The sequence below is a fragment of the Sinocyclocheilus rhinocerous genome, unplaced genomic scaffold (assembly GCF_001515625.1).
Source record: "Sinocyclocheilus rhinocerous isolate Xijiao unplaced genomic scaffold, SAMN03320098_v1.1 scaffold1919, whole genome shotgun sequence".
Taxonomy (NCBI): domain Eukaryota; kingdom Metazoa; phylum Chordata; class Actinopteri; order Cypriniformes; family Cyprinidae; genus Sinocyclocheilus; species Sinocyclocheilus rhinocerous.
In genome coordinates this window covers 262,383-281,927 of record NW_015646355.1, presented here as the reverse complement: position 1 = coordinate 281,927, position 19,545 = coordinate 262,383, and the positions used below count along the sequence as shown (strand labels likewise).

At 31.3% G+C, this 19,545-nt stretch overlaps 2 protein-coding genes across 2 annotated transcripts in view; both read right to left on the bottom strand.

Moving 5' to 3' along the window:
- LOC107707560 (conserved oligomeric Golgi complex subunit 3-like) overlaps positions 1-1,158 on the bottom strand; it is a 19,055-nt gene extending 17,897 nt beyond the window's left edge. Inside the window, exon 1 of the mRNA XM_016511626.1 lies at positions 988-1,158. Coding sequence (XP_016367112.1) covers positions 988-1,158 — 171 coding nt within the window. The remainder of the gene's footprint in view (positions 1-987) is intronic.
- A 3,498-nt stretch (positions 1,159-4,656) lies between these two features.
- mid1 (midline 1) overlaps positions 4,657-19,545 on the bottom strand; it is a 40,648-nt gene continuing 25,759 nt past the window's right edge. Inside the window, exons 5-10 of the mRNA XM_016511636.1 lie at positions 17,627-17,775; positions 16,792-16,919; positions 15,139-15,282; positions 7,522-7,683; positions 6,124-6,331; positions 4,657-5,107 (exon numbers count right to left, since the gene is read on the bottom strand). Coding sequence (XP_016367122.1) covers positions 4,759-5,107; positions 6,124-6,331; positions 7,522-7,683; positions 15,139-15,282; positions 16,792-16,919; positions 17,627-17,775 — 1,140 coding nt within the window. The 3' untranslated portion in view covers positions 4,657-4,758. The remainder of the gene's footprint in view (positions 5,108-6,123; positions 6,332-7,521; positions 7,684-15,138; positions 15,283-16,791; positions 16,920-17,626; positions 17,776-19,545) is intronic.

Genomic DNA, 19,545 nt, shown 5'->3' with positions numbered 1-19,545 from the left:
AAAATTTTTTTTTTTTTTTTTTTGCCATATTGTCCAGCCCTACTTCAGACTTATGTGCCCTCTAGATGCTTGCGTTCTGCAAGTGAACAACGCATTATAGTGCCATCCCAAAAAGGCACGAAATCACTTTCACTGACTTTTACATTTACTGTTCCATCCTGGTGGAATGTCCAACCCAACTTAATCCAAGCAGCTGAGTCCTTACCCATCTTCAAGAAATGGCTAAAAACATTCTATTCTAAATTGCTATGTGTACTGCGTTCGGCTAACCTAGACTTATCCCAGCACTTACATATTATTGTTCTTTTGTTGGTTTGATTGTTGTCCTCATTTGTAAGTCACTTTGGATAAAAGCATCTGCTAAATGCCTAAATGTAAAATGTAAATGCAAGTTTAATCTTGTCTTTTTTAATTATTTATTAATCTAACATTTTTTAGTTTTTCTGTAAACTTTCCCCCCATACCCCAGAAGTAACATTACTTAATATCTCAGTTAAATCATTTAGGTCAGGTGTTTTTAAACCTTAAATGTAAAAGGAAGTGATATATCTTCACGTTTAAAGAGCCAATTTATACCTTGACAAATGTATATTACAAGTGTAAAATATTTGTAAAATATTTAGTTCCTAATATGCTACTTTTACTCTGTTTTTCTCCAAACTTTTCCAGGACCCCAGGTTGAAAGCCACAGGAGTTCTGCAAACCCCTGGTTAAACTAGCATTATTAATTCTTCTCAAAAGTGAAATGCAAGACTTGTTTAGCTAAACTGACTCATTTGCACACTGAATGGATTACATACGTGGCACACTTCCACACACTAACCTCACCTAACCAGCCAGACGAGGGTCAGAACAGACCGAGTGCTCATCCTAGTGCACACTACAGAGCAGAAGTGTGACTCTACAGCGAGTGTGTGGAAATGAGAGGAGTGTGTTTGTGCTGTTAGCTGTTAGCTGACGCTTAGACGCTAGCATCACTGCACTCACCTCCGCTGGGAGAAGCGCGACTTCTGCGGCTGCGCGGATCTCGAGGACCGAGTCCGTCTGTTTCTCCGTTAACGGAGCCATCGGATCCCCGCGACGGTCCCAGTGCGACAGCTTCTCCCGAGTTTCCTTATCAGTGAGCTCCAGGAGACTCTGCTCTGTGGACGACGCCATCACGGACAACAACATGCGACGTCACCTAAACGGAGCTTCTTCCGGGTTGGGCGGAGTCAGGAATCAGGCAACCAATCAATGAAGCGCTTTCTCTTCCACGACACAGATAATAATAATAAAAAAGAACTCAACCAGACTGCATTAAATTTTATACATACATTAAAATGTAAACACAACTAAAATAAATAGAGACATTTTGTAAAGAGTTTTATGAGTATTAGTTTTGTTTTCCTATAGTCTAACTGTGCTATTTATTTTAGGTATTGGGCACACACACACACACGTTGTGTTTCCATGTTTTATGGGGACTCTCCATAGGCGTAATGGTTTTTATACTGTACAAACTGTATTTTCTATCGCCCTACACCTAAACCTACCCCTTACAGGAAGCTTTCTGCATTTTTAGATTTTCAAAAAACTTCATTCTGTATGATTTATAAGCTTGTTTCCTCACGGGGACCTAAAAAATGTCTCCACAAGGTCAACATTTACTGGTATTACTATCTTTGTGGGGACATTTGGTCCCCATAACGTGATAAACACACACGCACACTCACACACACGCACGCACGCACTCACACACACACACACACACACACTTTTGATTTAAGTCTGGAACTGCTACTGTAAAAGCTTTATAATATTTATCATATTTAGAGGCAAGCATTCACAACGAAAAAGGGACAAGCAATTTTATTATTCCAGGGCAGGACATTATTCACAATTTTTTTTTTTAATTCAGAAAACAAAATTCTGAATACAAAATATAACTGTAACACTGTACATTGAAACAGGTTTTAGAAGCATTTTCCAGAAAAAAATTGATTTGAAGTTTTAATCTAAACAGTGAATCAAACCAAACTCATGCATAAAGTGCAGTAGGTGCTACTCAATCTGCAACACATACAAGATATTTCTAACAAAAGCCATTCGTTTAACTGATTGTGACACAAATAATTTTTTTTAACTAACATCCCTTTGTGCTTTTGATCGGTCGAACCGAACCTCAGTGTGACGATGAAAACACATCCTGAGAATCAGATCGATTTCATCAAAGTTCAATCAATTCATTTCAGGATATATCCATACTCTGGCATTTCTCCTTCCATGTCAAAAACATCCTGACATTTAAATTAATCAAATTAAACGTCACAGTTTTCTTGCAAAAAATTACAGGGTAAAAGGTCAGATACTTAGAAAAAGTGCAGGTACAATATATGGCTCTGTTTGGAATGGCATACTACTCATACTATTTCTGCAGTATACTGTATGTATATTAAACTGTAATTTATTTCTGTGATGCGCAGCTGTATTTTCAGCATCATTACTCCAGTCTTCAGTGTCACATGATCTTCAGAAATCAGTCTAATATGCAGATTTGCTGCTCGAGAAACATCTCCGATTATTATCAATGTTGAAAACAGTCGTGCTGCACAATATTTTTGTGGAAACCGTGATACATTTTATTTTTCAGGATTCACAGATGAGCAGAAAGTTCAAAAGAACAGCATTTATTTGAATATAGAGATCTTCTGTAACATTAGAAATGTCTTTACTGTCACTTTTGATCAGGAAAATCAGGATAAAAGAAAGCAGCTTCTTTATAGTCATTGATGGTTCCATGAAGAACTTTTAAAATCCATGGAATGTTTCCACTCCACAAAAGGTTCTATGCAGTGAAAAAAAGTTCTTTAGAATATTGAAATGTTCTTCACGCTAAGAAAAAAAATGGTTCTAAACCAAAAAGCATTGCTGTGAAAACCATCCATCTGAACAGTCTGAAATGTTTATTGTGCATTAATGTGATACTAACAGCAAACCTAGAAGGAATTCAAGAGAATAGTTTATACACTAATGGTCAAAAGTTTGGAATAATTAAGTTTTTTTGTAAAAATAAGCCTCTTTTGCTCACCAAGGCTCAAGTAAAAATTGTGAAATATTTTTTCAATTTAAAATAACCTTTTTCTATGTGAATATCTGTTAAAATGTAATTTATTCCTGTGATCAAAGCTGTATTTTCAGCATCATTACTCCAGTCTTCAGTGTCACATGATCTTCAGAAATCATTCTGATAGGCTGATTAATGAGATTAACAATAGTATTGTTCTGTTCTGTTTCCCCAGCTACTCAAAGTAAGTATACTGCGCAGTATTGAGTATGTAGTAAGCTAGTATTCCATTCCGAACACAGTAAATGTTTCAGGACGTGAGGAAGAGCACCGGAGCACAGGAGCAGACAGGAGCGTTTGATAATAATATTGAGGAAGAACGACAGTAAATCATGTGACTGCTGATTTCATGTAACTACAGGTGATGATTTTGGTGTTTATTCACGATCTTATACGGACTTGAAGTCATACTAAAAACCCTAAAGATGAGTAAATAAAGTGACTCGAGGTGCATGAGACAGAAGAGTCATAAAAAATCATCAACTATTAGGATTCAAGGTGCTTAATTATGAAATGTAGGTGAAGCAATGTACAGTATAGGACCTGTTAGTGAAACCGGGAACATTATTATGGACTTTTCCTACAATTTTGGTCCAGTTCTGTAGGTTTATAGAGCACCTGATGTTAACAAGCGGTCAGGAGAGACACATCACTGTTTTTTTTAAATATGCTGGAATATGAAAATATGCTGCATGTGTCCTCGCCCTCAGGCTTTCTGAGATGTGGATGAGTTTGTTTCTTCATCAGATTTGGAGGAATGTAGCATTGCATCAGTGTTTCTGCAGTGAATGGGTGCCGTCAGAATGAGAGTCCAAACAGCTGATAAAAACATCACAATAATCCACAAGTAATCCACAGCACTCCAGTCCATCAGTTAACATCTGGAGAAGACAAAAGCTGAAACACATCCAGCATTAAGATGTTTTTAACTTCAAACTTGCTTCCAGCTAAAATATGAATCCATAATCCATAATATAAAATTCTTTATGAATACTGTTAATGGGATTTTAACTTGCTACCTAAATGGGATGTTATTGTTACCTAAAACCATTTTTGTTAATTAAAATGATGCTGAAATCAAATGTACTGTAAGTATTATATGAAGAAATTAAACTTAAAAAATGAATATTTAAAAAACTGGAAATGCTGACTGAAATATGTTTAATTAAAGTACTTAAATGACTAAAACTGAAACAGTTAAACATTAAATATGATGAAATAAAAATAAAATATTGAAATTAATAAAATTTGGGGGAAAAAAGGTTTTTTAAACTTAAAAAAGAAAATTAGAAATGCTGCCTTGGTAATTAACTGAAATGCGTTGAAGTACTACAATTACTAAAACTAAAATGGAAATACATTTTATTATTTTATTTTATTTTTTCTAAAAAAGCTAAACAGAATATATATAAAAAAAACAACAATAAAAATAACAAAAGCACATAAGAAAGTTACAAAAATTGGGGAGAAGAAACTAAAAATTAAAATATAAAAATTACAACTGAAAAAAATAAAAATAGACAATTTCTCCAAATCTGATGAAGAAACAAACTCATCTACAGCTTGGATGGCCGGAGGGTAAGTAGATTTTCAGCAAATTTTCGTTTTTGTCAGAACCCTTCCTCTGAACAGCGGGAGTACAGGAGGAGCGTTCAGTCACGCGGGTCGCTGATCTCTAAGTGGTCCGGGATGGGGAGCCCCGTGAGGACGGTCAAGCACTTGTTCCACACGCTGAAGACGGGACAGATGGGCTGAGAGAAGGCGATGTCGAAGGTGTACAGGTGCTGCGTTCCCGCGGCGTCGTAAAACGCCAGAGAGCCGGAGTCGTAGTCGAGCAGGACTCCCAGACGCCGCATGTGAGGAGACGGCTCGATGGGAAACTCCTTACTGTTGTGACGCACGACCCACGAGGTGTTGCAGCGGCTCAGTACCCATGATGCCGAGTCCTTACCCACCCAGCCGTGCTTGGGAGCCGATTTGTAGGCGATACCGATAGCAAACCTTGAAAGAATTAGAGAGAATGCATTTACATTTACACGTTTGTTTACACATTCTACCGGTCAATTGTTTGGAATAATTCAGATTTTTTTTTTTTATGATTTTGAGTCTCTTCTGCTCACCAAAGCGGTTTTTAAGAAATAAAAATTCATTAAACATGATGAAATAAAATAAAATAAAATATAAATACTAAAATGTTAATAAATAAAATTACTAGGGCTGTCATCGTTAACAATGATGCGATTAATTTTACAATCCTTGAGCTCTGTCATATTCTGTGATTGTCTCTGAAGAGCGCGAGCCCTCACATGTCACACGCAATGTGTGAAGTATTCTCAACACATCCCACCCCTGTATGGCCAGATGAGACGCAAACTACAGTTTCTCGACTGGATAACCAGTCTCGCTAGTAAAGTTTTGATGGATGAAGACTGCAGTCAAGGTAAAGAGGATTGCGGTGGCATACAGGAGTCGTACAGTAAGCACGTGTGAGTGATTTTTGAGAATCACCCTTCAATCTTTTGGTTTACTTTGCTGGATATAGCAAATGATGACAAAATAAACATTTGAAACAAGATAAATGGTCTATGCTTAATTTCATGAAAGGTGCGATTAATCGCGATTAATCACAGAAAACGGATGTGATTAATCAGATTAAAAAATTGTATCGATTGACAGCCCTAAAAATTACTAAAACTAAAATTTAAGTAATTTTTTTTTAAACCTAAATATAAATATATATAAAAAGCAAAAACTAATAAAAATGACAAAAGTGCATACAATAAAAAAAAAAAAAAAAAAAAACTGAAATTACAAACCTAAAAGCTAATTCAAAATAGTAATAAATCATATAATAATATATTATTAATACTAAAATAACTCTGGTTATATTCCAATATGTTGTCATATTCAAATGTAGTGATATGACGATGATGTTTGGACATAAGACAAGAAAACTACGCAAGTGTATTTTATGGAATGGTTCAGTTTTACAAAGATGTGCAGATGTGTGCGTTTACCATGTGCTTCCTCCGATCAGAACCTCCCAGTAGTGCCTGCCGCTGTCGATGAACACGTTCCCCGTCACGCCGTAGTTCCCCGTGCTGCCGAAGCGGTCCTGAGCGTGGCTCTTCATGGACGAGGCTTCGTCCCGCTCCACCGTCAGATGGTCATGTGACACCTTCAGCTTCCTGTGGGCCGCCTTTGGGTCGAGCTTAAACGGCTGACCTGCCATTCACAAACAATCACACAGAGATTCACAGATAAATAAATCAGTTACTAGGAGTGAATTAAACATAATAACACTCTCTATTCTAATTCTATTCTTCTAATCTTTTTGTATTCTATCTGTTTTCTTTTCATTTATTATACAATTAACAAAAGCACCTCTAACACTAGCTTGCTCTATTCTTTTTCTATTCTATCTGTTTTTTAATTTATTATATTATTTAAAAAACCCTTGCTCGGTGTACTGCGTTAAGCTAACTGAGACTTGTTATAGCACTTGCATATCATTGCTCTTTTGTTGGTTTTGATTGCTTCTGTGGTCCTCATTTGTAAGTCACTTTGGATAAAAGCATCTGCTAAATGACTAAATGTAAACATAAAGAAAAAACTACTAGAACTATTTCAAAAAAATAAAGCTGAAATAAATTAAAATAAAATAAAACAGAATTTGAAATAAAATGAAAATCAGAAATGTCGCCACAGCAGCTAACTCAACTGAAGTAAAAATGTAATAAAATTAAATAATCTATCCACGAAATCCTAAATCATTTTACTATGAGGTCAAAGACACTAAACATAAAGACAAAAACGAAAACTATTACAAATTAATGGAATTAAGTAATTCAAATAAAGCTGAAACATCAACAAATTAAATTAAATTAAATATTAGATAACAAACCTAAACTTAAAAATCTTAAACGAAAATTGTTGCCATGGCAACAAACTGAACTGAAATATGTTCAAGTTGAAGTACGAACACGGAAATAAAAAAAACGGTCAAAGTCACTAAACATAAAGAAAAAACTACTAAAACTATAAAAAAGTTAACTGAATTACTTAATCGAAGTTAAGCTGAAATAAAATAGAAATTAAATAAAAAGTAGTATGAGAAGCTAAAATAAAATAAAAATAAAATAAAATGGAAATTAGATGAAAAACCTAAAGTTAAAAAAATGAAAATGAGAAATGTTGCCATAGCAACTAATTGAGCTGAAACATGTTTAAGTACTAAAAATAATAAAACTCCAATTGAATAAAATTCAAGTTAAATATAAAAAAGACTTAAAATATAACAATATAAAACTGAAAATATAAAAACAAAAGCTAATTAAAACGAATAATACTAAATGCTATAAGTGTATAAATAATTCTAAAATAACTCCAGTGTGTTGTGATGACAGAAGGCTCACTGTTGGTCTTGAGTTTGGCCGGCGGGCTACTGCGGCTCCCAGCCTGATTCATGGCCTTCACCATGAAGATGTACTTGGTTCCGCTCTGCAGGCCGTGAACCGTGTAGTGATTCTGCTTGATGTTGGGCACGATCATCCAGCTGTCCATCGAGTTACACAGACCTGAAACGTCACGCACGTTTAAGACAATCTCTGAAACACCCCGCACAGTTCTATTGGAGATGGCCAATGTATTGTCTATACAAGAAAAGCTCACCGTGACCGTGTGTACAACAGGGGTATTTCTCCAACTATTAAAAATGATGGCATGGGCCATTTTTTAAAATAAATATTAAAGAATAAATTTTAGTAAAAAAAAATGTACTAAAATTAAGTTTGAAAAGTAAAATAATTTCAGACCTAAAAGCCTTGCGATATAAAATAAAATAAAACAAATAAAATGATTAAAACTGCTGAAAAATTTAAACTTAAAAAACATGAACTGAAATATGTTTTAAAATAATACAATTAATCAAACTAAAACAACTAAAAGCTAATTCTTCATTTATCCATCCAGGCCACAGTGTTTGGATGGATGAATGAAGCCATCCTAATGAATTGAATTAATTAACTGAAATAAAGCTGAAAAATAAAATAAAATAAGATAAAATAAAATATAAAATAAAAATATTTGATGAAAAACCTAAACTTAAAAAATAATGAACTGAAATGTGTTCAAATACTAAAATTAAGAAGAAACAAGCTCCACTTGCTTCTTTATGAACTTTAGGGCTGCCCCCTAATAGTCGATTAATCGTTAGTCGACCAGAAGCGGTTTGGTCGACCAAAATTTTATTAGTCGCAGAAAAAAATAAAAAAATCCACAGGCGAAGTCACGCAACGCAGTCCGTGACTAAAGGCTGATTTATACTTCTGCGTCGGACCTACGCCGTAGCCTTTACGCCGTAGGCTATGCGTCAGTTTTCATTTATACTTCTGCGTTCTAATGTTAACCTAGAGAAATGTGCGCTATTGAAGTGTCTGTGCAGAGTGTGTCACTCACTGCAGACAGATGGAGGCGCCGGAGCGCTCATTTGCTCTTAAAATACTCCCTCATTTCTGCATATATCTATAGAGAGTGAAATGTCTACTTTCAAATGAACCAATTCAAATGGAAAACAAATATTCTCAGATTATGTATCCATATGAAACATGAATACAGGCGCTGCAGAGTCAGTGTCGCCGACTTCATCTCTTAATCCGAAAACAAAAAGCACTAGTTTATCAAATTATTAAAATGTTAATGCAGTCTCCTTACTGTTTTTCCCTGAAACATTCATTACTTCTGCTGGTGCGCTGTGGCAAGCTTTATGCGTGTGCTTGAGCGCTTATTAGGCTATGTAGGCAATTAAAGGCTCATTATAATGATTTAAATGGTTTATTAATAAACGTTCGATTAGTCGACTAATGCTTCAAATGAACGACTACTAGTCGACCAGAAAAATCCTTAGTCGAGGGCAGCCCTATGAAACTTGTTTCTGATTTTTGCAAATCAAAATGACTGAATATGCTGCAGACACCAGTATAGAAATACTTCTTGCTTTCTGAAAATACAGAATTGTGTTTGACGCAGGCGATTTTTTTTTAGATAATTTTGACAATTTGTTACATTATTGTCTGTTGTTTTTTTTGTCCTTTATTTTTAAATATTATTTAAAAGATTTAATTTAAATCTGCCGGTGAAATCAGGCATTATGATGACTAGCAAATATTATATATAATATATTCAGTATTGTGTTAATTGCATATTTGGATTAGCTAATGTTGCTATCCCCCCTCAGTTTAAAATTTTTTGCAGAAAAATTGTGAAAATATAACAAAAAAATGAAGTTGCACATTGCAAATAATGCAACTAAAGTTGCAAATAAAATTGCAAATAATGCGGCAAGTGGTTAATTTGGCATTCATTCTTGCAATCTGAAGATCTAATTTAATTGCATTGAAATGCATGACTTGACAGCGGTGTTTTCTGCTGCTTTAGCCCGCGTTCGTCCTCAGAACGCTCTGCATTGTGCTTTAAGTACACTGTGACCTGATCAACTCCACTCAGTCCTGCAGAATAATCTGCTCTAATCCACACATCTACGCTCATATTGAACTCAAACGCACATTTTCAGGAATTTCTGGCTGGATTGTGTTTGCTTTCGTGTCGTAAGACCATCCCGGCCCCTGCAGTGCTTTATAACGTGCTGGATTCCTAATAAAATCACAGCGAGGGTTGATTCGATTTCTCGTTTTGCACATAATGACATTACACACGGATACGGTCGGCCTGTGTTTGACAGATGGTCATCTGGACCGAGTTTCGGCTCGGTTTGTTTACTGACGACGTTATAAAACTGAAATAAAGCTAAAAATAAAAATAACAAAATAATAAAAGTAAAATAAATAATAATAATAACATTCAATGAAAAACATAAAATGAAATATGCTTTAAGTTGAAGTACTAAAGTTAATCAAACTAAATCAGAAATTAAAAAAAAAATGAACAAAGTTAAATCCAGGAAATCCTCAATAATTTTACTATGAGGTCAAAGTCATTAAACGTAAAAATAAACTACTAAAACTATAAAAAATTTGATATAAGGCTGAAAAAAAAAAAATATTTGATGAAAAACCTAAACTTAAAAAAAACATGAACTGAAATATGTTTTAAGTTTAAGTACTAAAATTAATAAATAAATAAAGGTTAAATATTCATTCATCCATCCAGGAAATCCTAAATAATTTTAGGTCAAAGTCACTAAACATAAAGAAAAAAAACTTCTAATATTATTACAAATCAATTTAATTAACTGAAATAAAAACAAAATACAAATATCTGATGAAAAACCTAAACTTTGAAATCATGTTGCCATGGCAACTAACCGAACTGAAATATGTTTTCAGTTATTTCAGTTCTAAAATTTACAGAACTAACTGAAATAAAAACAAATAACAGCTATATATTTATTCATCTATCCATAAAAGCATAAGTTATGTTACTATGAGGTCAAAGTCACTAAACATGAAGAAAAAATAAAAATAAATAAAAAAATTAATTGAATTAATTAATTGAAATAAAGCAGAAATAAAATAAAATAAAAAATATAAAAATAAAAACAAATATTTGATGAAAAATCTCAACTTAAAAAAAAAAAACATGAACTGAATGTGTTTTAAGTTTAAGTACTAAAATTTATAAATAAATAAAGGTTAAATATTCATTCATCCATCCAGGAAATCCTAAATAATTTTAGGTCAAAGTCACTAAACATAAAAAAGAAAAAAACCTACTAATATTATTAAAAATCTATTTAATTAACTGAAATAAAAACAAAATACAAATATTTGATGAAAAACCTAAACTTTGAAAACATGTTGCCATGGCAACTAGTGAACTAACTTAAATAAAAATAAATAACAGCTATATATTTATTAATCTATCCATAAAAGCATAAGTTATGTTACTATGAGGTCAGTCACTAAACATGAAGAAAAGAAAAAACAAAACTATTAAAAATTAATTGAATTGAAATAAAGCAGAAATAAAATTTTAAAAAATATATAAAAATAAAAACAAATATTTGATGAAAAACCTAAACTTAAAAAAAACATGAACTGAAATATGTTTTAAGTTTAAGTACTAAATTTAATAAATAAATAAATAACGGTTAAATATGCATTCATCCATCCAGGAAATCCTAAATAATTTTAGGTCAAAGTCACTAAACATAAAAAAGAAAAAAACCTACTAATATTATTAAAAATCTATTTAATTAACTGAAATAAAAATAAAATACAAATATTTGATGAAAAACCTAAACTTTGAAATCATGTTGCCATGGCAACTAACCGACCTGAAATATGTTTTCAGTTATTTCAGTTCTAAAATGTATAGAACTAACTGAAATAAAAACAAATAACAGCTATATATTTATTCATCTATCCATAAAAGCATAAGTTATGTTACTATGAGGTCAAAGTCACTAAACATGAAGAAAAAATAAAAATAAATAAAAAATAAATTTAATTAATTAATTGAAATAAAGCAGAAATAAAATAAAATAAAAAATATAAAAATAAAAACAAATATTTGATGAAAAACCTAAACTTAAAAAAAACATGAACTGAAATATGTTTTAAGTTTAAGTACTAAATTTAATAAATAAATAAATAACGGTTAAATATGCATTCATCCATCCAGGAAATCCTAAATAATTTTAGGTCAAAGTCACTAAACACAAAGAAAAAAACCTACTAATATTATTAAAAATCTATTTAATTAACTGAAATAAAAATAAAATACAAATATTTGATGAAAAACCTAAACTTTGAAATCATGTTGCCATGGCAACTAACCGACCTGAAATATGTTTTCAGTTATTTCAGTTCTAAAATGTATAGAACTAACTGAAATAAAAACAAATAACAGCTATATATTTATTCATCTATCCATAAAAGCATAAGTTATGTTACTATGAGGTCAAAGTCACTAAACATGAAGAAAAAATAAAAATAAATAAAAAAATTAATTGAATTAATTAATTGAAATAAAGCAGAAATAAAATAAAATAAAAAATATAAAAATAAAAACAAATATTTGATGAAAAATCTCAACTTTAAAAAAAAAAACATGAACTGAATGTGTTTTAAGTTTAAGTACTAAAATTTATAAATAAATAAAGGTTAAATATTCATTCATCCATCCAGGAAATCCTAAATAATTTTAGGTCAAAGTCACTAAACATAAAAAAGAAAAAAACCTACTAATATTATTAAAAATCTATTTAATTAACTGAAATAAAAACAAAATACAAATATTTGATGAAAAACCTAAACTTTGAAAACATGTTGCCATGGCAACTAGTGAACTAACTTAAATAAAAATAAATAACAGCTATATATTTATTAATCTATCCATAAAAGCATAAGTTATGTTACTATGAGGTCAGTCACTAAACATGAAGAAAAGAAAAAACAAAACTATTAAAAATTAATTGAATTGAAATAAAGCAGAAATAAAATTTTAAAAAATATATAAAAATAAAAACAAATATTTGATGAAAAACCTAAACTTAAAAAAAACATGAACTGAAATATGTTTTAAGTTTAAGTACTAAATTTAATAAATAAATAAATAACGGTTAAATATGCATTCATCCATCCAGGAAATCCTAAATAATTTTAGGTCAAAGTCACTAAACATAAAAAAGAAAAAAACCTACTAATATTATTAAAAATCTATTTAATTAACTGAAATAAAAATAAAATACAAATATTTGATGAAAAACCTAAACTTTGAAATCATGTTGCCATGGCAACTAACCGACCTGAAATATGTTTTCAGTTATTTCAGTTCTAAAATGTATAGAACTAACTGAAATAAAAACAAATAACAGCTATATATTTATTCATCTATCCATAAAAGCATAAGTTATGTTACTATGAGGTCAAAGTCACTAAACATGAAGAAAAAATAAAAATAAATAAAAAATAAATTTAATTAATTAATTGAAATAAAGCAGAAATAAAATAAAATAAAAAATATAAAAATAAAAACAAATATTTGATGAAAAACCTAAACTTAAAAAAAACATGAACTGAAATATGTTTTAAGTTTAAGTACTAAAATTAATAAATAAATAAAGGTTAAATATTCATTCATCCATCCAGGAAATCCTAAATAATTTTAGGTCAAAGTCACTAAACATAAAGAAAAAAACCTACTAATATTATTAAAAATCTATTTAATTAACTGAAATAAAAATAAAATACAAATATTTGATGAAAAACCTAAACTTTGAAATCATGTTGCCATGGCAACTAACCGACCTGAAATATGTTTTCAGTTATTTCAGTTCTAAAATGTATAGAACTAACTGAAATAAAAACAAATAACAGCTATATATTTATTCATCTATCCATAAAAGCATAAGTTATGTTACTATGAGGTCAAAGTCACTAAACATGAAGAAAAAATAAAAATAAATAAAAAAATTAATTGAATTAATTAATTGAAATAAAGCAGAAATAAAATAAAATAAAAAATATAAAAATAAAAACAAATATTTGATGAAAAATCTCAACTTAAAAAAAAAAAACATGAACTGAATGTGTTTTAAGTTTAAGTACTAAAATTAATAAATAAATAAAGGTTAAATATTCATTCATCTATCCAGGAAATCCTAAATAATTTTAGGTCAAAGTCACTAAACATAAAGAAAAAAAAAACCTACTAATATTATTAAAAATCTATTTAATTAACTGAAATAAAAACAAAATACAAATATTTGATGAAAAACCTAAACTTTGAAAACATGTTGCCATGGCAACTAGTGAACTAACTTAAATAAAAATAAATAACAGCTATATATTTATTAATCTATCCATAAAAGCATAAGTTATGTTACTATGAGGTCAGTCACTAAACATGAAGAAAAGAAAAAACAAAACTATTAAAAATTAATTGAATTGAAATAAAGCAGAAATAAAATTTTAAAAAATATATAAAAATAAAAACAAATATTTGATGAAAAACCTAAACTTAAAAAAAACATGAACTGAAATATGTTTTAAGTTTAAGTACTAAATTTAATAAATAAATAAATAACGGTTAAATATGCATTCATCCATCCAGGAAATCCTAAATAATTTTAGGTCAAAGTCACTAAACATAAAGAAAAAAACCTACTAATATTATTAAAAATCTATTTAATTAACTGAAATAAAAATAAAATACAAATATTTGATGAAAAACCTAAACTTTGAAATCATGTTGCCATGGCAACTAACCGACCTGAAATATGTTTTCAGTTATTTCAGTTCTAAAATGTATAGAACTAACTGAAATAAAAACAAATAACAGCTATATATTTATTCATCTATCCATAAAAGCATAAGTTATGTTACTATGAGGTCAAAGTCACTAAACATGAAGAAAAAATAAAAATAAATAAAAAATAAATTTAATTAATTAATTGAAATAAAGCAGAAATAAAATAAAATAAAAAATATAAAAATAAAAACAAATATTTGATGAAAAATCTCAACTTTAAAAAAAAAAACATGAACTGAATGTGTTTTAAGTTTAAGTACTAAAATTTATAAATAAATAAAGGTTAAATATTCATTCATCCATCCAGGAAATCCTAAATAATTTTAGGTCAAAGTCACTAAACATAAAGAAAAAAACCTACTAATATTATTAAAAATCTATTTAATTAACTGAAATAAAAATAAAATACAAATATTTGATGAAAAACCTAAACTTTGAAAACATGTTGCCATGGCAACTAGTGAACTAACTTAAATAAAAACAAATAACAGCTATATATTTATTCATCTATCCATAAAAGCATAAGTTATGTTACTATGAGGTCAAAGTCACTAAACATGAAGAAACAAAAAAAATGCCAAAACTATTCAAAATGAATTGAATTAATTAATTGAAATAAAGCTGAAATAAAATAAAAAGAAATATAATAAGCTGAAATAAAATGAAATAAATAATATTAGATGAAAATATTGCACAGATATTTCGTCAGTACGCATGCATGTGGTCTGTTTGTGTGGAGCGAGTTTGGCGCGTTCTCTTACTGACGACGTTCGTCTGGCCGGTGGAGATAGTGTACTGCAGCTCGTATGAAACCACGCTGAACTCATCCTCTGATGTCCAGTGAACGCTGATGGTGTCGTGAGACGCCGTGCAAAGCTCCTCGCGGATAGTGGGAGCATTCGGAGCTGAGACACAAAACAAAACATTTAGGTCACACATATGCAGTATATACTCAAATACTGCATGCACAGTACACATACTGCATTCAAAAGGCCAGAAACACAGATGCCGAAGCTAATGCATTGCAAATGTGTTGTGCATACTTACTGCAACATGTAATGTGGTGGAAATAAACGCATGTCTGTGCCATTAAACTGGATGTCATTACTAGCTGCAGTAATTGTTTCTAAGATCTCACTTCATGATCTCTCCTTTAAATTTAGTTTAACTTGATGTACTAAAATACCTAAAACTGAAATAAAAATTAATATAAAATGTGAAAGGGTGAAATGTGAGCTGGACATGTTTCGTGACATTCATCCTATGTAGATTTCAGTGTTGTGATCTTATGCTTGTGTTTCTTTATGTTTTAATCCTGAGAAAAAAAGAGAAAATTTAATATATATAAAAAGTTACTAATATATACTAATATAATATATTTTACTAAAAAAAACTATGCAAAACAACTAAATTATAAACAACTAGTAAATAATATACATTATAAGATATTACTGTTTACTCAACATAAAATAGAGCTTACATAGCCAGAATCCTTTACGTTCTTGTTTTTGCATAAAGTCATGTTTCGTGACTTAAAGAGCAAACATATGGCAAAAATGTGGATGACGTTACTATTATTAGCATGAAGGGATTTTGCGCGACGTCAGTGAGCAGTTGGCAGAGAAATAAAGCAGACTGTGTGTTTGATGACTCCCTCAAGCCGGCCGTCTGCTGCGACCTCGCAGAGATAAAAACCAGAAAAACATATTTGCTTCAGCAGGAGCTCTGACTTCAGTCCCTTCTGCTGCTGAGAGAAGCACTGAAACACTGACATCTACTTCATCTGCTTCACACATGACTCTCTGACAGTAGAGCGGCCTCAATACTTTGACAACATCGCTACTCCCTTTGACTGATTTTGGCACAAATGAACTCCATATAGAGTTATATAAATGTGACTTCATGAAGTTTTGATTTTCGCAATCATTACAGAGTTACAATCTCTGAAGTCGCAGTGTTCAAGAATTGCATCCAATTCATTTTCAATTCAATTCAGCCACAGTATATGACGGTAAACACACGGCACGACAATATATGGTTTATCTGAGTTCTTCAAGCCATCTCTGGTATTTTTTATAATAATAAAATATGTTTATAATAATCATTTTTCTGGTTAGTTGTTTGGGGCGTGTTGCTTTTTAATTGCACGTTAGTTACAGCGCTTGCAGAGATCGAGCAGCTTTTACTACTGCGATTGTATAGCCTACATTTCATTTGAAAAAATCTAACTGCCTAATATTTTGAGCGCAAATTGTAATAAAAATACATTCATCTTCAGCATGACGCGGGCCACAAAGTTAATGCAGACGGGCCGCCTGTTGAGTACCCCGGCTTTAAAGCAACATCTAGCTGCATACTGCCGATGATTGTGTATCCAATCTGCGTTCTGCACTGATCTGAACAAGTGAACTGACCTGTAAGGTAATCCAGACCCTCCAGCATCTTCTTCTCTCTGGAAAAGTCCAGTGCGAAAGCGTCGAACGTGTCATTCAGGTTGATCTCTGGGATCAGGACCTGCGAGGACGCCGTCGCCATCGAGACTCTGGAATTATATTTTTTAAACATGAAATAGGTTAAGACCAGTGTTAGCAAGTCACGCAACTTGTGTAATCAGATTACTTTTTTAAGTAACTGGTAAAGTAATGCATTACTTTTTAATTTAGAAGGAAATATCGGAGTTAACGCCAGTTACTTTGTTTCTCATGTCTTGACTGACAGTTCTGGTGTTGCCATGGTGACAGAAATCAGGAGTAAGTGCAGAGCGTTGTGTGTGAACATGATCTAACTGTAGTTCTAGACTAAATATCAAAGAACTTTTTTATATTAAAAACAAACAAGCAAGCCCTGTCCAGATTTAAAAAGTAACTCAAAAGAAACGTAACGCATTACTTTCAATAAAAAGTAACTAAGTAACGTAATTAGTTACTTTTTTTTAGGGAGTATCGCAATATTGTAATGCATTTCTTTTAAAAGTAACTTTCCCCAACGCTGGTTAAGACATGCTAAGATAGCATGATAGTATAGCTTTATGTTAAATGTGAATGAGACCTTTTTAGTTACACAGGTACTTTTTAGATTTAAAAGCACTATTGCACACATGCTAAGATAGCATGATAGTATAGCTTTATGTTAAATGTGAATGAGACTTTTTTAGTTACACAGGTACTTTTTAGCACTATTGCACATGTTTTTTTCCTGTAGTTTGGCTCCAGACTGACATTACGGCTTTTGCATGTAAAGTTTGCTCACCGCTCTGAGACGCTCTTTGCGGTCTGCAGGAATCGAGCGTGATCCGTCTCTTTCAGAACCAGATCGGCTTGAGCGATGAGCGAGGACGATCTCTCCACAAACTGCTTACAGTTAGCGATCTGTTGCGCTAGCTTTCTCAAGCGAACCACCTGGAAACACACAAACACATGTTATGAGAACGAAAAGAGGCCAGCTCTGCCAAACCAGCATTAATAGTTTGTTTTGGTGAACTTTCCTGTTCTTGTTCCCACCAAATTACTATGTAAAAAGTCAGAAGATTATCCATTTTGTCATCAGATATAAAACAGGGTTTCTGCAGGATTGATGAAGGTAAGTTCAAGACTTAGCAATGCATATTACTAATCACAAATTAAGTTTTGATATATTTACGGTAGGACATTTACAAAATATCTTCATGGAACATGATCTTTACTTAATATCCTAATGTTTTTTGCATAAAAAGAAAAATGGATAATTTTGACCCATACAATGTATTGTTGGCTATTGCTACAAATATACCCCAGCGACTTAACACTGCTTTTGTGCTCCAGGGGCGCATATAAGGAATACATTTAAGGGAACACAATATGGTCTCTAAATGTAAATGTTTACGAAGAAAGAAAAATTTCAGAAGAAAATTTAAACTATGTTTAAACTGAAAATTAAAATAAACTAAAACTACATTAAAAAGTCATTACTTGAAATAAGATGAACTGAATTCACTGAAATAAAATAAAATACTAAAAAGAAACTTCACATTTTTAAATTTTTAAAATTTTTATTTTCAGCTAGTTGAAGTACTAAAATAACTAAAACTATATAGACAACATTAAGAAACAATAATAAAAATCATGCAATATAAATTACTAAGACTTTAACTAAAATTAAACTGAATACTGAAAATATATAAATAAAACTATAAAAACACGTTTTCAAATAGCTCTGCTCCCAACTGTTAGAAAATATGGAAATAACTTTTATTGCATTGTTTTGATCACACTGCAAAATATGAATATCTTCCTCAGTATCTTTGTCTTATTTTCCATTGCAAATGTCTAAAAGTTTCTTAAATCAAGACACATTTACTTGAGAAAAAATGACATAAGATATGAAGTCTTGTTTTCTGTGAAATGGATCAAAATGAAGTGCGCTTCTGATTAAAACAAGACCAGTGGGCTCTGAAAAATCAACTCTATTCAAACTGAAATATCAGAAGCGGCATTAAAGTCAACCTGAAACCACTTTAGCAAATCATTTTAGTTGCATAATGTGAAAAGTATTTCTGTGTGAAATAGATGAGCAAAGAGTTATTTTATCCATCTGCAATTATGAAAGTGGGCATTGACCTCATGATGATGACTAGGGCTGCCACGAACGACTATTTTTATTTCGATTAATCTATCGACTAATTTATCGATTAATCTAAACGATTAATTTCCCACCAAAAAAAATCAACAATTTTACTTAAGAATATTTTATTAAACTATATTTCATTAAACCAAATGAAATCCAAAAGTAAAAAAGTAAAGTGCAACATAGAGTGCAAGTGTCCATCTCCAAATCACTGAAATCAGAGTTCAGTATTATAGCTAAACGATTAATTTCCCACAAAAAAAAATCAACAATTTTACTTAAGAATATTTTATTAAACTATATTTCATTAAACCAAATGAAATCCAAAAGTAAAAAAGTAAAGTGCAACATAGAGTGCAAGAAACAAGCTTCCATCTCATAGTCCAAATTAGAGGTCTACACGGGTCCAAAAATTCGTACCCGAACCCAAAGAGACCCGCAAATGTGCTACACTGAACCGACCCGGACCTGTCTATTATTTTGAAAGTTGGACCCGGGCCCGTGCAGAACCGAGAAATGTCAAAAATGTACCCGGAACCGACGCGGACCGTCAATTATTTGAAAGA